Source organism: Oncorhynchus masou, chromosome 14, assembly GCF_036934945.1.
Source record: "Oncorhynchus masou masou isolate Uvic2021 chromosome 14, UVic_Omas_1.1, whole genome shotgun sequence".
Classification (NCBI taxonomy): domain Eukaryota; kingdom Metazoa; phylum Chordata; class Actinopteri; order Salmoniformes; family Salmonidae; genus Oncorhynchus; species Oncorhynchus masou.
In genome coordinates, this window is record NC_088225.1 from 36,360,516 (window position 1) to 36,379,096 (window position 18,581).

General features: G+C 45.4%; 1 protein-coding gene across 1 annotated transcript in view; it reads right to left on the reverse strand.

Moving 5' to 3' along the window:
- Positions 1-18,581, reverse strand: part of LOC135553891 (4-aminobutyrate aminotransferase, mitochondrial-like) — a 59,332-nt gene that overhangs the window by 15,569 nt on the left and 25,182 nt on the right. Inside the window, exons 3-5 of the mRNA XM_064985817.1 lie at positions 14,634-14,731; positions 11,869-11,898; positions 11,117-11,234 (exon numbers count right to left, since the gene is read on the reverse strand). Of these exons, the coding sequence (XP_064841889.1) occupies positions 11,117-11,234; positions 11,869-11,898; positions 14,634-14,731 (246 nt within the window). The remainder of the gene's footprint in view (positions 1-11,116; positions 11,235-11,868; positions 11,899-14,633; positions 14,732-18,581) is intronic.

The following is an 18,581-nucleotide window of genomic DNA, read 5'->3' on the forward strand; positions in this document are numbered from 1 at the left end:
ACCTCTACAGGAACAGATACCATCCTGGAACCTCTACAGGAACAGATACCCTCCTGGAACCTCTGCAGGAACAGATACCCTCCTGGAACCTCTGCAGGAACAGATACCCTCCTGAAACCTCTACAGGAACAGATACCCTCCTGGAACCTCTACAGGAACAGATACCCTCCTGGAACCTCTACAGGAACAGATACCCTCCTGGAACCTCTACAGGAACAGATACCCTCCTGGAACCTCTACAGGAACAGATACCCTCCTGAAACCTCTACAGGAACAGATACCCTCCTGAAACCTCTACAGGAACAGATACCCTCCAGAAACCTACAGGAACAGATACCCTCCTGGAACCTCTACAGAAACAGATACCCTCCTGGAACCTCTACAGAAACAGATACCCTCCTGGAACCTCTACAGGAACAGATACCCTCCTGGAACCTCTACAGAAACAGATACCCTCCTGGAACCTCTACAGGAACAGATACCCTCCTGGAACCTCTACAGAAACAGATACCCTCCTGGAACCTCTACAGAAACAGATACCCTCCTGGAACCTCTACAGGAACAGATACCCTCCTGGAACCTCTACAGGAACAGATACCCTCCTGGAACCTCTACAGAAACAGATACCCTCCTGGAACCTCTACAGAAACAGATACCCTCCTGGAACCTCTACAGAAACAGATACCCTCCTGGAACCTCTACAGGAACAGATACCCTCCTGGAACCTCTACAGAAACAGATACCCTCCTGAAACCTCTACAGAAACAGATACCCTCCTGAAACCTCTACAGGAACAGATACCCTCCAGAAACCTCTACAGGAACAGATACCCTCCTGGAACCTCTACAGGAACAGATACCCTCCTGGAACCTCTACAGGAACAGATACCCTCCTGGAACCTACAGGAACAGATACCCTCCAGAAACCTCTACAGGAACAGATACCCTCCTGAAACCTACAGGAACAGATACCCTCCTGAAACCTACAGGAACAGATACCCTCCTGGAACCTCTACAGGAACAGATACCCTCCTGGAACCTCTACAGGAACAGATACCCCCCTGGAACCTCTACAGGAACAGATACCCTCCTGAAACCTCTACAGGAACAGATACCCTCCTGAAACCTCTACAGGAACAGATACCCTCCTGGAACCTCTACAGGAACAGATACCCTCCTGGAACCTCTACAGGAACAGATACCCTCCTGGAACCTCTACAGGAACAGATACCCTCCTGGAACCTCTACAGGAACAGATACCCTCCTGGAACCTCTACAGGAACAGATACCCTCCTGGAACCTCTACAGGAACAGATACCCTCCTGGAACCTCTACAGGAACAGATACCCTCCTGGAACCTCTACAGGAACAGATACCCTCCTGGAACCTCTGCAGGAACAGATACCCTCCTGGAACCTCTGCAGGAACAGATACCCTCCTGGAACCTCTACAGGAACAGATACCCTCCTGGAACCTCTACAGGAACAGATACCCTCCTGAAACCTCTGCAGGAACAGATACCCTCCTGAAACCTCTGCAGGAACAGATACCCTCCTGGAACCTCTACAGGAACAGATACCCTCCTGGAACCTCTACAGGAACAGATACCCTCCTGGAACCTCTACAGGAACAGAGACCCTCCTGGAACCTCTACAGGAACAGATACCCTCCTGAAACCTCTGCAGGAACAGATACCCTCCTGGAACCTCTGCAGGAACAGATACCCTCCTGGAACCTCTACAGGAACAGATACCCTCCTGGAACCTCTACAGGAACAGATACCCTCCTGGAACCTCTACAGGAACAGATACCCTCCTGGAACCTCTACAGGAACAGATACCCTCCTGGAACCTCTACAGGAACAGATACCCTCCTGGAACAGATACCCTCCTGGAACCTCTCCAGGAACAGATACCCTCCTGGAACCTACAGGAACAGATACCCTCCTGGAACCTCTACAGGAACAGATACCCTCCTGGAACCTCTACAGGAACAGATACCCTCCTGGAACCTCTACAGGAACAGATACCCTCCTGGAACCTCTACAGGAACAGATACCCTCCTGGAACCTCTACAGGAACAGATACCCTCCTGAAACCTCTACAGGAACAGATACCCTCCTGGAACCTCTACAGGAACAGATACCCTCCTGGAACCTCTACAGGAACAGATACCCTCCTGGAACCTCTACAGGAACAGATACCCTCCTGGAACCTCTACAGGAACAGATACCCTCCTGGAACCTCTACAGGAACAGATACCCTCCTGGAACCTCTACAGGAACAGATACCCTCCTGGAACCTCTACAGGAACAGATACCCTCCTGGAACCTCTACAGGAACAGATACCCTCCTGGAACAGGGTTGGAGAGCCCTGGTCGATATATTTTTATTCTTAATGATCCTGGATCAGCAGTCTGACTCTGAGACACTTTGTGGATACAGGCCCTGAAGTTATAGAGCCTCATCATCCTAACCTACCACTTTCCCCAACACACCTGGGTTCAAATACTATTTGATATTTTCCGAATACTTTTAGAATTTGCTTTAGCCTTCCTGGAGCGCCAGATGGGCAGGGTTTTAGTATTTTAGAGCCGTTCTATTGGTCCGTTAAAGCCAGGCCACCGCAATCAAGCGAATAAATTGTATTTAAAATAGTATTTGAACCCAGGTCAGTTAACACAAAGAATGTATAATCTGTGTGAAAAACATGTGGTTCTCTATGACAGCTGTTTTAGCCAGCAAAACTATACAACATGACATTGCAGCCTGGCTTCATACCCAGATACTAGCATGAGGACTTCAGGCTTAGTGTAGAGTGAGGCAGCAAAGCAGGTTGCTCTTTGAAGGTTGTGATTGTGTGTGTACTTTGACGGAAAGTGCACCGGGTGTATAGCCACAGGGCTGTGTGTGTGTCTGGTCCAATACAGTGTGTGTGTGTGTGATCTCTGCCTCATGGCTTTATCTCAGTATTCCATACCACTGTTACACCACAGAGAGAGAGAGAGAGAGAGAGAGAGACAGAGAGAGATTTAGAGAGAGGGAGAGAGAAATTGAGAGACAGGGAAATTGAGAGAGGCAGAGAGAGACAGAGAGAAATTGAGAGAGAGACAGAGAGAGAAATTGAGAGACAGAGAGAAATTGAGAGAGAGAAATTGAGAGAGAAAGACAGAGAGGGGTGGGGTTATTGCAGGTTTTGTGATTATTTGAGAGGAAACTCAAGACAGTGAAGGAGATTATTTATTTAAAATGGTTATGTAATTGCATTGGTCCAGGGCAGGGGCCTGTGTGTGAGTGGCCTGTGACAGGGTGAGTCATTGACCTGTCTCCATGCAGTCTGTTAGAGAGAAGCTGATTGGATAATATTAACAATAAATACTGTCAAACCCACCACAATCATGGTACGTCTGGCCTCTGTGGCTGTCTGTGTGTGTGTGTGTGTGTGTGTGTGTGTATGCGTGCCTGTGTGTGTGTGCGTGTCTGTATGTGTGTGTGTGTGTGGGTGTCTGTATGTGTGTGCGTGTGTGTCTGTCTCTATGTGTGGTACGTCTGACTTCTGTGGCTGTCTGTGTGTGTGTGTGTGTGTGTGTGTGTGTGTGTGTGTGTGTGTGTGTGTGTGTGTGTGTGTGTGTGTGTGTGTGTGTGGATGTCATAAGGTGAATTCACCAATTTGTAAGTCGCTCTGGATAAGAGCATCTGCCAAATGACTTAAATGTAAATGTAATGTGTGTGTGTCTGTATGTGTGTATGTGGGTGTCTGTATGTGTGTCTGTATGTGTGTGTGTGTCTGTATGTGTGTGTGTGTCTGTATGTGTGTGTGTGTGTGTGTATGTGTGTGGGCGTCTGTATGTATGTGTGTGTGTGTGTCTGTATGTGTGTGTCTGTATGTGTATGTATGTGTGTGTCTGTATGTGTATGTATGTGGGTGTCTGTATGTGTGTGTGTCGGTGTCTGTATGTGTGTGTGTGTGTGTGTGTGGGTGTCTGTATGTGTGTGTGTGTCTGTATGTGTGTGTGTGTATGTGTGTGTGTGCGTGTCTGTGTGTGTGTGCGTGTCTGTATGTGTGTGTGTGTATGTATGTGGGCGTGTCGGTGTCTGTATGTGTGTGTATGCGTGCCTGTGTGTGCGTGGGTGTCTGTCTCTACGTGTGTCTCTATGCTAAACGCACCATCTCCCCTCTTATTAAACTGTCGTTGAGTTGTCACAGCGAGTTTACATCAGGACATGTTTCTGGTAACCCTAGCAACCAGGGCTATGTGTTACTATGGCAGCATTAGTCCCGAGAGAGAGAGAGAAAACACCATCACAGAGACACTAACCCTACTGTAGATCACTGACCTGTCTGACTGGACCACAACACTTTATCACTCATCATAACCAGTGGAAGGTAAACGTTGAACATATACAGGGCTTTTCTGGAATTACCATGAATGGCGATCAGAGTTGACCGACTACGTGTTTACTACATCACTGGCATGTAATCTGGTCCTTAACCTGCTACTGCATGTAATCTGGTCCTTAACCTGCTACTGCATGTAATCTGGTCCTTAACCTGCTACTGCATGCAATCTGGTCCTTAACCTGCTACTGCATGTAATCTGGTCCTTAACCTGCTAACTGCTACTGCATGTAATCTGGTCCTTAACCTGCTACTGCATGTTATCTGGTCCTTAACCTCCTACTGCATGTTATCTGGTCCTTAACCTGCTACAGCATGTAATCTGGTCCTTAACCTGCTAACTCCTACAACATGTAATCTGGTCCCTAACCTGCTAACTCCTGCTGCATTTAATCTGGTCCTTAATTTGCTAACTCCTACAATCTGGTCCTTAACCTGCTAACTCCTACAGCATGTAATCTGGTCCTTAACCTGCTAACTCCTACTGCATGTAATCTGGTCCTTGAACTGCTAATTCCTACTGCATTTAATCTGGTCCTTAACCTGCTAACTCCTACAATCTGGTCCTTAACCTGCTAACTCCTACAGCATGTAATCTGGTCCTTAACCTGCTAACTCCTACTGCATGTAATCTGGTCCTTAACCTGCTAACTCCTACAATCTGGTCCTTAACCTGCAAACTCCTACTGCATGTAATCTGGTCCTTAACCTGCTAACTCCTACAGCATGTAATCTGGTCCTTGAACTGCTAACTCCTACTGCATGTAATCTGGTCCTTGAACTGCTAACTCCTACTGCATGTAATCTGGTCCTTGAACTGCTAACTCCTACTGCATGTAATCTGGTCCTTAACCTGCTAACTCCTACTGCATGTAATCTGGTCCTTAACTTGCTAACTCCTACAACATGTAATCTGGTCCCTAACCTGCTAACTCCTACTGCATTTAATCTGGTCCTTAACCTGCTAACTCCTACTGCATTTAATCTGGTCCTTAACCTGCTAACTCCTACAATCTGGTCCTTAACCTGCTAACTCCTACTGCATGTAATCTGGTCCTTAACCTGCTAACTCCTACAACATGTAATCTGGTCCTTAACCTGCTAACTCCTACAATCTGGTCCTTAACCTGCTAACTCCTACAACATGTAATCTGGTCCTTAACCTGCTAACTCCTAGAGCATCTATAGATATCTGTATTGAGCCAATGTTGCCGTTAGTTATATGTTAACTATATATCTCCTTTCAATCTTAGTCCACCTTCTCTCTGGGTAGAACCTTTAAATCTGAGTCCACCTTGTCTCTGGGTATAACCTTTCAATCTTAGTCCACCTTCTCTCTGGGTAGAACCTTTAAATCTTAGTCCACCTTGTCTCTGGGTAGAACCTTTAAATCTTAGTCCACCTTCTCTCTGGGTACAACCTTTAAATCTGAATCCACCTTCTCTCTGGGTAGAACCTTTAAATCTGAATCCACCTTCTCTCTGGGTAGAATCTACCTCTCCTATTCTATTATAGTCCCAGTCAGAGAGATTCTCAACTAGAATAGCTACATTGTGTCCTTCCTCCACTTCCTGACAGTTCCATTAGGTTTCATAACATCACTGTAGAATGTTCTAAATTAATAGGAGACATACCGTAGATACACATTTACATCATTAATGACTGCATGGAAATCCATCAGGACAAAGTCAAATATGCCGCACGCACGCACACGCACACGCACACGCGCACGCACACACACACACACACACACACACACACACACACACACACACACACACCCACCCACACACACACCCACACACACACCCCAGATAGGACATGAATAAGTCAGCCCCTGAACAGATGGCTTCTCTCTCAGATAAGATAGAGTACTAGAAACACGCCACACGCCCTAAATGGTTCCCTATTCCCTACATAGAGCTCTGGTCTAAAATAGTGCACTATAAATGGTTCCCTATTCCCTACATAGAGCTCTGGTCTAAAGTAGTGCACTATAAATGGTTCCCTATTCCCTACATAGAGCTCTGGTCTAAAGTAGTGCACTATAAATGGTTCCCTATTCCCTACATAGAGCTCTGGTCTAAGGTAGTGCACTATAAATGGTTCCCTATTCCCTACATAGAGCTCTGGTCAAAGGTAGTGGCCTATAAATGGTTCCCTATTCCCTACATAGAGCTCTGGTCTAAAGTAGTGCACTATAAATGGTTCCCAATTCCCTACATAGAGCTCTGGTCTAAAGTAGTGCACTATAAATGGTTCCCTATTCCCTACATAGAGCTCTGGTCTAAAGTAGTGCACTATAAATGGTTCCCAATTCCCTACATAGAGCTCTGGTCTAAAGTAGTGCACTATAAATGGTTCCCTATTCCCTACATAGAGCTCTGGTCTAAAGTAGTGCACTATAAATGGTTCCCTATTCCCTACATAGAGCTCTGGTCAAAGGTAGTGCACTATAAATGGTTCCCTATTCCCTACATAGAGCTCTGGTCAAAAGTAGTGCACTATAAATGGTTCCCTATTCCCTACATAGAGCTCTGGTCAAAAGTAGTGCACTATAAATGGTTCCCTATTCCCTACATAGAGCTCTGGTCTAAAGTAGTGCACTATAAATGGTTCCCTATTCCCTACATAGAGCTTTGGTCTAAAGTAGTGCACTATAAATGGTTCCCTATATAGAGCTCTGGTCTAAAGTAGTGCACTATAAATGGCTCCCTATATAGAGCTCTGGTCTAAAGTAGTGCACTATAAATGGTTCCCTATATAGAGCTCTGGTCTAAAGTAGTGCACTATAAATGGCTCCTTATATAGAGCTCTGGTCTAAAGTAGTGCACTATAAATGGTTCCCTACTCCCTACATAGAGCTCTGGTCTAAAGTAGTGCACTATAAATGGTTCCCTATTCCCTACATAGAGCTTTGGTCTAAAGTAGTGCACTATAAATGGTTCCCTATATAGAGCTCTGGTCTAAAGTAGTGCACTATAAATGGTTCCCTACTCCCTACATAGAGCTCTGGTCAAAAGTAGTGCACTATAAATGGTTCCCTATTCCCTACATAGAGCTCTGGTCAAAAGTAGTGCACTATAAATGGTTCCCTATTCCCTACATAGAGCTCTGGTCAAAAGTAGTGCACTATAAATGGAAAAGGGAGCCATTTGGAACACGGCCACTATCAGTCCATTGAAGTGCAGAGCAGCGTCCAGTATGTAGAAGTTTTATCATTGAGAGAACAGAGAGCGTTGGTTACTCTGCCAGGTCACGACCCCTGCAGGAAATACGACGCTTCCCGGCTAATGAGTAGCTGCAGTTTATACAGTAACTTCGGAAGTATTCAGACCCCTTGAGCTTTCCACATTTTGTTACGTTACAGCCTAATTACAAAACTGGTTAAATTGTTTTTTTCCCCCGATCCTTTATCTACGTACAATACCCCATAATGACAAAGCAAAAACAGGCCAACTTTGTTTGCTAATTTATTACCAATAAAAAAAACTTTGTTGAAGCACCTTTGGCAGCGATTACAGCATCGAGTCTTCTTGGGTATGACGCTACAAGCTTGGCACACCTGTATTTGTGGAGTTTCTCCCATTCTTCTCTGCAGATCCTCTCAAGCTCTGTCAGGTTGGATGGGGAGTGTCGCTACTTTCAGGTCTCTCCAGAGATGTTCGATTGGGTTCAAGTCCGGGCTCAGGCTGGGCCACTCAAGGACATTCAGAGACTTGTTCCAAGGCCACTCCTGTGTTGTCTTGGCTGTGTATTTAGGGTCGTTGTCCTGTTGGAAGGTGAACCTTCACCCCAGTCTGACGTCCTGAGCGCTCTGGAGCAGGTTTTCATCAAGGATCTTTCAGTACTTTGCTCCATTCATCTTTGTCTCGATCCTGACGAGTCTCCCAATCCCTGCTGCTGAAACACGTCCCTACAGCATGATGCTGCCACCACCATGCTTCACTGTAGGGATGCTGCCACCACCATGCTTCACTGTAGGGATGGTGCCATGTTTCCTCCAGATGTGACACTTGGCATTCAGGCCAAAGAGTTCAATCTTGGTTTCATCAGGCGAGAGAACCAGAGAATCTTGTTTCTCTTTAACTCCTCATAGCTGAGATGAAGTTGTGTAAAGACAAGGTCATCAATAACTAACTTACCTGTCCTATAGCTCATCATAACTAAACACATGAGGACCTCATCATAACTAAACACATGATGACCTCATCATAACTAAACACACGAGGACCTCATCATAACTAAACACATGAGGACAAGGTCATCAATAACTACCTTGTCTGTCCTAGACCTCATCATAACTAAACACACGAGGACGAGGTCATCAATAACTACCTTGTCTGTCCTAGACCTCATCATAACTAAACACACGAGGACAAGGTCATCATTAACTGCTGTCACGTTCGTCATACGAATGAGACCAAGGTATAGTGTGCTATGTGTACATTCTTCTTTATTTAAAGAATGAAACACTGAACAAACTAACAAAATACTAAACATAGAACAATATCCCACAAATACCAAAGGAATATGGCTACCTAAATATGGTCCCCAATCAGAGACAACGATAAACAGCTGCCTCTGATTGGGAACCATATCAGGCCACCATAAACATACAAATACCTAGACCTACAAAACTCTAGACATACAAAACCCCTAGACAATACAAAACCCCTAGACAATACAAAACCCCTAGACAATACAAAACCCCTAGACAATACAAAACCCCTAGACAATACAAAACCCCTAGACAATACAAAACCCCTAGACAATACAAAACCCCTAGACAATACAAAACCCCTAGACAATACAAAACCAATAGACAATCCAAAAACTAGCGTATCCACCCGAGTCACACCCTGACCTAACCAAAATATAAAGAAAACAGAGACATGTCAGGTCAGGGCGTGCCAACTGCTGTATGTGGCCTAGCCCTAAACCACTGTAATGTAAACTAAGTCTCTCGCCTCCAGCTGCTTTCTGTGTTGCAATGTCAGGCTAAAAAACACAAGGTCCTCTCAGGTATGTAGCTTTTGGTTTGCAGCGTTCTATAATATAGTGATATAACATCGTAACATAATAATATCATATAATAACAACCTATAATAATATCATATATAATAATAATAATATCCTATATAATAATAATAATATCCTATATAATAATAATAATAATATCCTATAATAATAATAATAATAATATCCTATAATAATAATAATAATATCCTATATAATAATAATAATAATATCCTATATAATAATAATAATAATATCCTATAATAATAATAATAATAATATCCTATAATAATAATAATAATATCCTATATAATAATAATAATAATATCCTATATAATACTAATATCCTACATAATAATAATATCATATATATTAATAATAATATCATATATAATTATAATAACATATATAATACAAATAATAATATCATATAACAATAAAAATAATATCATATAATAATAAAAATAATAATATCCTATATAATAATATCCTATATAATAATAATAATAGCCTATAATAATAATAATAATATCATATATAATAATAATATCCTATATAATAATAATAATATCCTATATAATAATAATATCCTATATAATAATAATAATATCCTATATAATAATAATAATATCCTATATAATAATAATATCCTATATAATAATAATAATATCCTATATAATAATAATAATATCCTATATAATAATAATATCCTATATAATAATAATAATATCCTATATAATAATAATATTATCCTATATAATAATAATAATATCCTATATAATAATAATATCATATATAATAATAATAATATATATAATAATAATAGCCTATAATAATATCCTATATAATAATAATAATAATAATATCCCATATAATAATAATAATATCCTATATAATAATAATACAGACTCTTTTCTCCAAGGAGACTTACAGTCATGCATGCATACATTTTAGGCCTAAAATCAACCCCCACTATCCTGGTGTTGCAGGCGCCCTGCTCTGCCCACTGAGTTACAGTGAACCGCTAACCTTGAGAGTCTAGTTCAACACCTGCCAGGCAGAAGTGCTGTGGTGTCAAAATGGGAAAATGCTATGCTACAGATAAGTTGCTTACCTCCAGCATGCTACTCTGTCAAACTATAGAACACATGACTAGCAAGATCTTCTAGACACCAACCGATAAGGATGGAGTAGGCTTGTGTGCTAACCAATAGGAATAGAGGAGATGTGTGGGCTAACCAATAGGAATAGAGGAGATGTGTGTGCTAACCAATAGGAATAGAGGAGATGTGTGGGCTAACCAATAGGAATAGATTAGATATGTGGGCTAACCAATAGGAAGAGAGGAGATCTGGGTACTAACCAATAGGAATAGAGGAGATCTGGGTATTAACCAATAGGAATAGAGGAGATCTGGGTACTAACCAATAAGGATGGAGATCTGTGTAAATCAAATAACATTTTGTTGGTAACATACAAACGGTTAGCAGATGTTATTGCGAGTGTAGCGAAATGCTTGTGGTGTAGAGAAATGCTTTTACTGACCAACAGGGAAGGAGGAGATGTGTGTACTGACCAATAGGGATTGAGGAGATGTGTGTACTAACCAATAGGGATGGAGGAGATGTGTGTACTGACCAATAAGGATGGAGCAGATGTGTGTACTGACCAATAAGGATGGAGCAGATGTGTGTACTGACCTATAGGAATAGAGGAGATCTGTGTGTAGACGTCCAGCATGCGGTTTCCGTCCACGTCCACCAGGTAGTTTCCTCTGCTCTCCTCATAGTTACAGAAGAAATTGATTGCTCCCACATTCTGGGGGGGGAGGGGGAGAGAGAGCGAGAGAGAGACAGAAAGAGAGAGAGTGACAGAGAGTGAGAGAGAGACAGAAAGGGAGAGCGTGACAGAGAGACAGAAAGAGAGAGACAGAAAGAGAGAGAGTGACCGAGAGTGAGAGAGAGACAGAGAGAGAGTGACAGAGAGTGAGATAGAGTCAGAGAGAGAGTGACAGAGACAGAGAGAGAGACAGAAAGAGAGAGCGAGACAGAAAAAGAGAAAGAGAGAAAGAGAGAGAGAAAGAGAGAGAAAGAGAGAAAGAGACAGAGAGAGACACAGAGTCACAGAGAGTGACAGAGAGTGACAGAGAGTGACAGAGAGTGACAGAGAGTGTGAGAGAGTGAGAGAGAGAGAGAGAGAGAGAGAGAGAGGGGGAGACAGAGAGAGAGTGACAGAGTGACAGAGACAAAGAGACAGAGAGACAGAGACAGAGAGACAGAGAGATAAGGTATTCATTCAGTTAACTCAGTCTAGACACAGAGAGAGACTGTGTGTCTGCGTTGTGTTTGTCTGCGCTGTGTGCGCATGCAAGGGTGTGACGCAAGAATGCATTGTTTTATTCCATCATCAAAACAGCCTCACACACACTCTCTCTCTCTCTCTCTTGGCATACCTGCATCTCTCCCAACTGTTTGGTCAGCTCCTGGTGGGGGAGGAGAAGGAGAGAGGGGGAGGAGAGAGGAGGAAAGAGGGAGGAGAGAGGAGGAGGGAGGGGAGGAGAGGAGGGAGGAGAGTAGAGGAGAGAGGAGGAGGAGGAGATGAAGAGAGAGATGTCAGGTCAGGGTGGTTCCTCAACAGTAGGTTAATGTATCTCAAAATGGCAGTCTATTCCCTCCATAGTGCCCTGGTCTAATACAGTCTATTCCCTCCATAGTGCCCTGGTCTAATACAGTCTATTCCCTCCATAGTGCCCTGGTCTAATACAGTCTATTCCCTCCATAGTGCCCTGGTCTAATACAGTCTATTCCCTCCATAGTGCCCTGGTCTAATACAGTCTATTCCCTCCATAGTGCCCTGGTCTAATACAGTCTATTTCCTCCATAGTGCCCTGGTCTAATACAGTCTATTCCCTCCATAGTGCCCTGGTCTAATACAGTCTATTCCCTCCATAGTGCCCTGGTCTAATACAGTCTATTCCCTCCATAGTGCCCTGGTCTAATACAGTCTATTCCCTCCATAGTGCCCTGGTCTAATACAGTCTATTCCCTCCATAGTGCCCTGGTCTAATGCAGTCTATTCCCTCCATAGTGCCATGGTCTAATGCAGTCTATTCCCTCCATAGTGCCCTGGTCTAATGCAGTCTATTCCCTCCATAGTGCAGTCTATTCCCTCCATAGTGCCCTGGTCTAATGCAGTCTATTCCCTCCATAGTGCCCTGGTCTAATGCAGCCTATTCCCTCCATAGTGCCCTGGTCTAATGCAGCCTATTCCCTCCATAGTGCCCTGGTCTAATGCAGTCTATTCCCTGGTCTAATGCAATCTATTCCCTGGTCTAATACAGTCTACTCCCTCCATAGTGCCCTGGTCTAATGCAGTCTATTCCCTGGTCTAATGCAGCCTATTCCCTCCATAGTGCCCTGGTCTAATACAGTCTATTCCCTCCATAGTGCAGTCTATTCCCTCCATAGTGCCCTGGTCTAATGCAGTCTATTTCCTCCATAGTGCCCTGGTCTAATGCAGTCTATTCCCTGGTCTAATACAGTCTACTCCCTCCATAGTGCCCTGGTCTAATGCAGCCTATTCCCTGGTCTAATACAGTCTATTCCCTCCATAGTGCCCTGGTCTAATGCAGTCTATTTCCTCCATAGTGCCCTGGTCTAATGCAGTCTATTCCCTGGTCTAATACAGTCTACTCCCTCCATAGTGCCCTGGTCTAATGCAGTCTATTCCCTGGTCTAATGCAGCCTATTCCCTCCATAGTGCCCTGGTCTAATGCAGTCTATTCCCTCCATAGTGCCCTGGTCTAATACAGTCTACTCCCTCCATAGTGCCCTGGTCTAATGCAGTCTATTCCCTGGTCTAATGCAGCCTATTCCCTCCATAGTGCCCTGGTCTAGTGCAGTCTATTCCCTCCATAGTGCCCTGGTCTAATGCAGCCTATTCCCTCCATAGTGCAGTCTATTCCCTCCATAGTGCCCTGGTCTAATGCAGCCTATTCCTCCATAGTGCCCTGGTCTAATACAGTCTATTCCCTCCATAGTGCCCTGGTCTAATACAGTCTATTCCCTCCATAGTGCCCTGGTCTAATGCAGCCTATTCCCTCCATAGTGCCCTGGTCTAATGCAGCCTATTCCCTCCATAGTGCCCTGGTCTAATACAGTCTATTCCCTCCATAGTGCCCTGGTCTAATACAGTCTATTCCCTCCATAGTGCCCTGGTCTAATGCAGCCTATTCCCTCCATAGTGCCCTGGTCTAATGCAGCCTATTCCCTCCATAGTGCCCTGGTCTAATGCAGACAATTCCCTCCATAGTGCCCTGGTCTAATACAGCCTATTCCCTCCATAGTGCCCTGGTCTAATGCAGTCTATTCCCTCCATAGTGCCCTGGTCTAATACAGTCTATTCCCTCCATAGTGCCCTGGTCTAATACAGTCTATTCCCTCCATAGTGCCCTGGTCTAATACAGTCTATTCCCTCCATAGTGCCCTGGTCTAATACAGTCTATTCCCTCCATAGTGCCCTGGTCTAATGCAGCCTATTCCCTCCATAGTGCCCTGGTCTAATACAGCCTATTCCCTCCATAGTGCCCTGGTCTAATGCAGCCTATTCCCTCCATAGTGCCCTGGTCTAATACAGTCTATTCCCTCCATAGTGCCCTGGTCTAGTGCAGTCTATTCCCTCCATAGCGCCCTGGTCTAATGCAGTCTATTCCCTCCATAGTGCCCTGGTCTAATACAGTCTATTCCCTCCATAGTGCCCTGGTCTAATACAGTCTAATCCCTCCATAGTGCCCTGGTCTAATACAGTCTATTCCCTCCATAGTGCCCTGGTCTAATACAGTCTATTCCCTCCATAGTGCCCTGGTCTAATACAGTCTATTCCCTCCATAGTGCAGCCTATTCCCTCCATAGTGCCCTGGTCTAATGCAGCCTATTCCCTCCTTAGGGTTCTGTTTGGGACGAAGTCTGTGTGCAACAGAGTGTTCAGGATGGGTGTGTACAGTCCACTGTTCCCATCGCAGGGTCACACAGAGGTCACCACTGAACATGACCCATGTCAAACAGAAGGAGCCAGACTGCTATAGTTCCTACTGGTCCATGGTGCTGTTAGTGGCGTACAGGGACTCTGTGTGGTTCAGTACCTGTTAACAGACAGCTATAGTTCCTACTGGTCCATGGTGCTGTTAGTGGCGTACAGGGGCTCTGTGTGGTTCAGTACCTTGGAACGGGGTCCTGGGACCTCGGTCTTCATGGACGGCCCGTCGTACTCAAACTCCATCTGAGTCTTAGCTGCTGCCTTACTCGCATACCTGCAGCCTGTCCACACACACACACACACACACACACACACACACACACACACACACACACACACACACACACACACACAGTTAAGGCAATGCTGTGTTGCTGACTTGATCCTTCATCTTAACCTTCGACAAGGACAAACCCTCCATTCATTATGCCGTATCAGCCTTAGTTCCTGTCTGTCTGGCCACAGGGTGATATCATTAGTCTGTCTGGCCACAGGGTGATATCATTAGTCTGTCTGGCCACAGGGTGATATCATTAGTCTGTCTGGCACACAGGGTGATATCATTAGTCTGTCTGGCCACAGGGTGATATCATTAGTCTGTCTGGCCACAGGGTGATATCATTAGTCTGTCTGGCCACAGGGTGATATCATTAGTCTGTCTGGCCACAGGGTGATATCATTAGTCTGTCTGGCCACAGGGTGATATCATTAGTCTGTCTGGCCACAGGGTGATATCATTAGTCTGTCTGGCCACGGGGTGATATCATTAGTCTGTCTGGCCACAGGGTGATATCATTAGTCCGTCTGGCCACAGGGTGATATCATTAGTCCGTCTGGCCACGGGGTGATATCATTAGTCCGTCTGGCCACAGGGTGATATCATTAGTCTGTCTGGCCACAGGGTGATATCATTAGTCTGTCTGGCCACAGGGTGATATCATTAGTCTGTCTGGCCACAGGGTGATATCATTAGTCTGTCTGGCCACGGGGTGATATCATTAGTCTGTCTGGCCACAGGGTGATATCATTAGTCCGTCCGGCCACAGGGTGATATCATTAGTCTGTCTGGCCACAGGGTGATATCATTAGTCTGTCTGGCCACAGGGTGATATCATTAGTCTGTCCGGCCACAGGGTGATATCATTAGTCTGTCTGGCCACAGGGTGATATCATTAGTCTGTCTGGCCACAGGGTGATATCATTAGTCTGTCTGGCCACAGGGTGATATCATTAGTCTGTCTGGCCACAGGGTATGTAGGGTGAAATCATTAGTCTGTCTGGCCACAGGGTATGTAGGGTGATATCATTAGTCTGTCTGGCCACAGGGTGATATCATTAGTCTGTCTGGCCACAGGGTGATATCATTAGTCTGTCTGGCCACAGGGTGATACCATTAGTCTGTCTGGCCACAGGGTGATACCATTAGTCTGTCTGGCCACAGGGTGATACCATTAGTCTGTCTGGCCACAGGGTGATATCATTAGTCCGTCTGGCCACAGGGTGATATCATTAGTCCGTCTGGCCACAGGGTGATACCATTAGTCCGTCTGGCCACAGGGTGATACCATTAGTCTGTCTGGCCACAGGGTGATATCATTAGTCTGTCTGGCCACAGGGTGATATCATTAGTCCGTCTGGCCACAGGGTGATATCATTAGTCCAACTGGCCACAGGGTGATATCATTAGTCTGTCTGGCCACAGGGTGATATCATTAGTCCGTCTGGCCACAGGGTGATATCATTAGTCCAACTGGCCACAGGGTGATATCACTAGTCTGTCTGGCCACAGGGTGATATCATTAGTCTGTCTGGCCACAGGGTATGTAGGGTGATATCATTAGTCTGTCTGGCCACAGGGTATGTAGGGTGATATCATTAGTCTGTCTGGCCACAGGGTGATATCATTAGTCTGTCTGGCCACGGGGTGATATCATTAGTCTGTCTGGCCACAGGGTGATATCATTAGTCTGTCTGGCCACAGGGTGATACCATTAGTCTGTCTGGCCACAGGGTGATATCATTAGTCTGTCTGGCCACAGGGTGATACCATTAGTCTGTCTGGCCACATGGTGATACCATTAGTCTGTCTGGCCACAGGGTGATATCATTAGTCCGTCTGGCCACAGGGTGATATCATTAGTCCAACTGGCCACAGGGTGATATCACTAGTCTGTCTGGCCACAGGGTGATATCATTAGTCTGTCTGGCCACAGGGTATGTAGGGTGATATCATTAGTCTGTCTGGCCACAGGGTATGTAGGGTGATATCATTAGTCTGTCTGGCCACAGGGTGATATCATTAGTCTGTCTGGCCACGGGGTGATATCATTAGTCTGTCTGGCCACAGGGTGATATCATTAGTCTGTCTGGCCACAGGGTGATACCATTAGTCTGTCTGGCCACAGGGTGATATCATTAGTCTGTCCGGCCACAGGGTGATATCATTAGTCTGTCTGGCCACAGGGTGATATCATTAGTCTGTCTGGCCACAGGGTGATATCATTAGTCTGTCTGGCCACAGGGTATGTAGGGTGAAATCATTAGTCTGTCTGGCCACAGGGTATGTAGGGTGATATCATTAGTCTGTCTGGCCACAGGGTGATATCATTAGTCTGTCTGGCCACAGGGTGATATCATTAGTCTGTCTGGCCACAGGGTGATACCATTAGTCTGTCTGGCCACAGGGTGATACCATTAGTCTGTCTGGCCACAGGGTGATACCATTAGTCTGTCTGGCCACAGGGTGATACCATTAGTCTGTCTGGCCACAGGGTGATATCATTAGTCCGTCTGGCCACAGGGTGATATCATTAGTCCGTCTGGCCACAGGGTGATACCATTAGTCCGTCTGGCCACAGGGTGATACCATTAGTCTGTCTGGCCACAGGGTGATATCATTAGTCTGTCTGGCCACAGGGTGATATCATTAGTCCGTCTGGCCACAGGGTGATATCATTAGTCCAACTGGCCACAGGGTGATATCATTAGTCTGTCTGGCCACAGGGTGATATCATTAGTCCGTCTGGCCACAGGGTGATATCATTAGTCCAACTGGCCACAGGGTGATATCACTAGTCTGTCTGGCCACAGGGTGATATCATTAGTCTGTCTGGCCACAGGGTATGTAGGGTGATATCATTAGTCTGTCTGGCCACAGGGTATGTAGGGTGATATCATTAGTCTGTCTGGCCACAGGGTGATATCATTAGTCTGTCTGGCCACGGGGTGATATCATTAGTCTGTCTGGCCACAGGGTGATATCATTAGTCTGTCTGGCCACAGGGTGATACCATTAGTCTGTCTGGCCACAGGGTGATATCATTAGTCTGTCTGGCCACAGGGTGATACCATTAGTCTGTCTGGCCACATGGTGATACCATTAGTCTGTCTGGCCACAGGGTGATATCATTAGTCCGTCTGGCCACAGGGTGATATCATTAGTCCGTCTGGCCACAGGGTGATATCATTAGTCCGTCTGGCCACAGGGTGATACCATTAGTCCGTCTGGCCACAGGGTGATACCATTAGTCCGTCTGGCCACAGGGTGATACCATTAGTCCGTCTGGCCACAGGGTGATATCATTAGTCCGTCTGGCCACAGGGTGATATCATTAGTCCGTCTGGCCACAGGGTGATATCATTAGTCCAACTGGCCACAGGGTGATATCATTAGTCCGTCTGGCCACAGGGTGATATCATTAGTCCGTCTGGCCACAGGGTGATATCATTAGTCCGTCTGGCCACAGGGTGATATCATTAGTCCGTCTGGCCACAGGGTGATATCATTAGTCCGTCTGGCCACAGTGTGATATTATTAGTCTGTCTGGCCACAGGGTGATATCATTAGTCTGTCTGGCCACAGGGTACGTAGGGTGATACCATTAGTCTGTCTGGCCACAGGGTGATATTATTAGTCTGTCTGGCCACAGGGTGATATCATTAGTCTGTCTGGCCACAGGGTACGTAGGGTGATACCATTAGTCTGTCTGGCCACAGGGTGATATCATTAGTCTGTCTGGCCACAGGGTGATATCATTAGTCTGTCTGGCCACAGGGTATGTAGGCTGATATCATTAGTCTGTCTGGCCACAGGGTATGTAGGGTGATATCATTAGTCTGTCTGGCCACAGG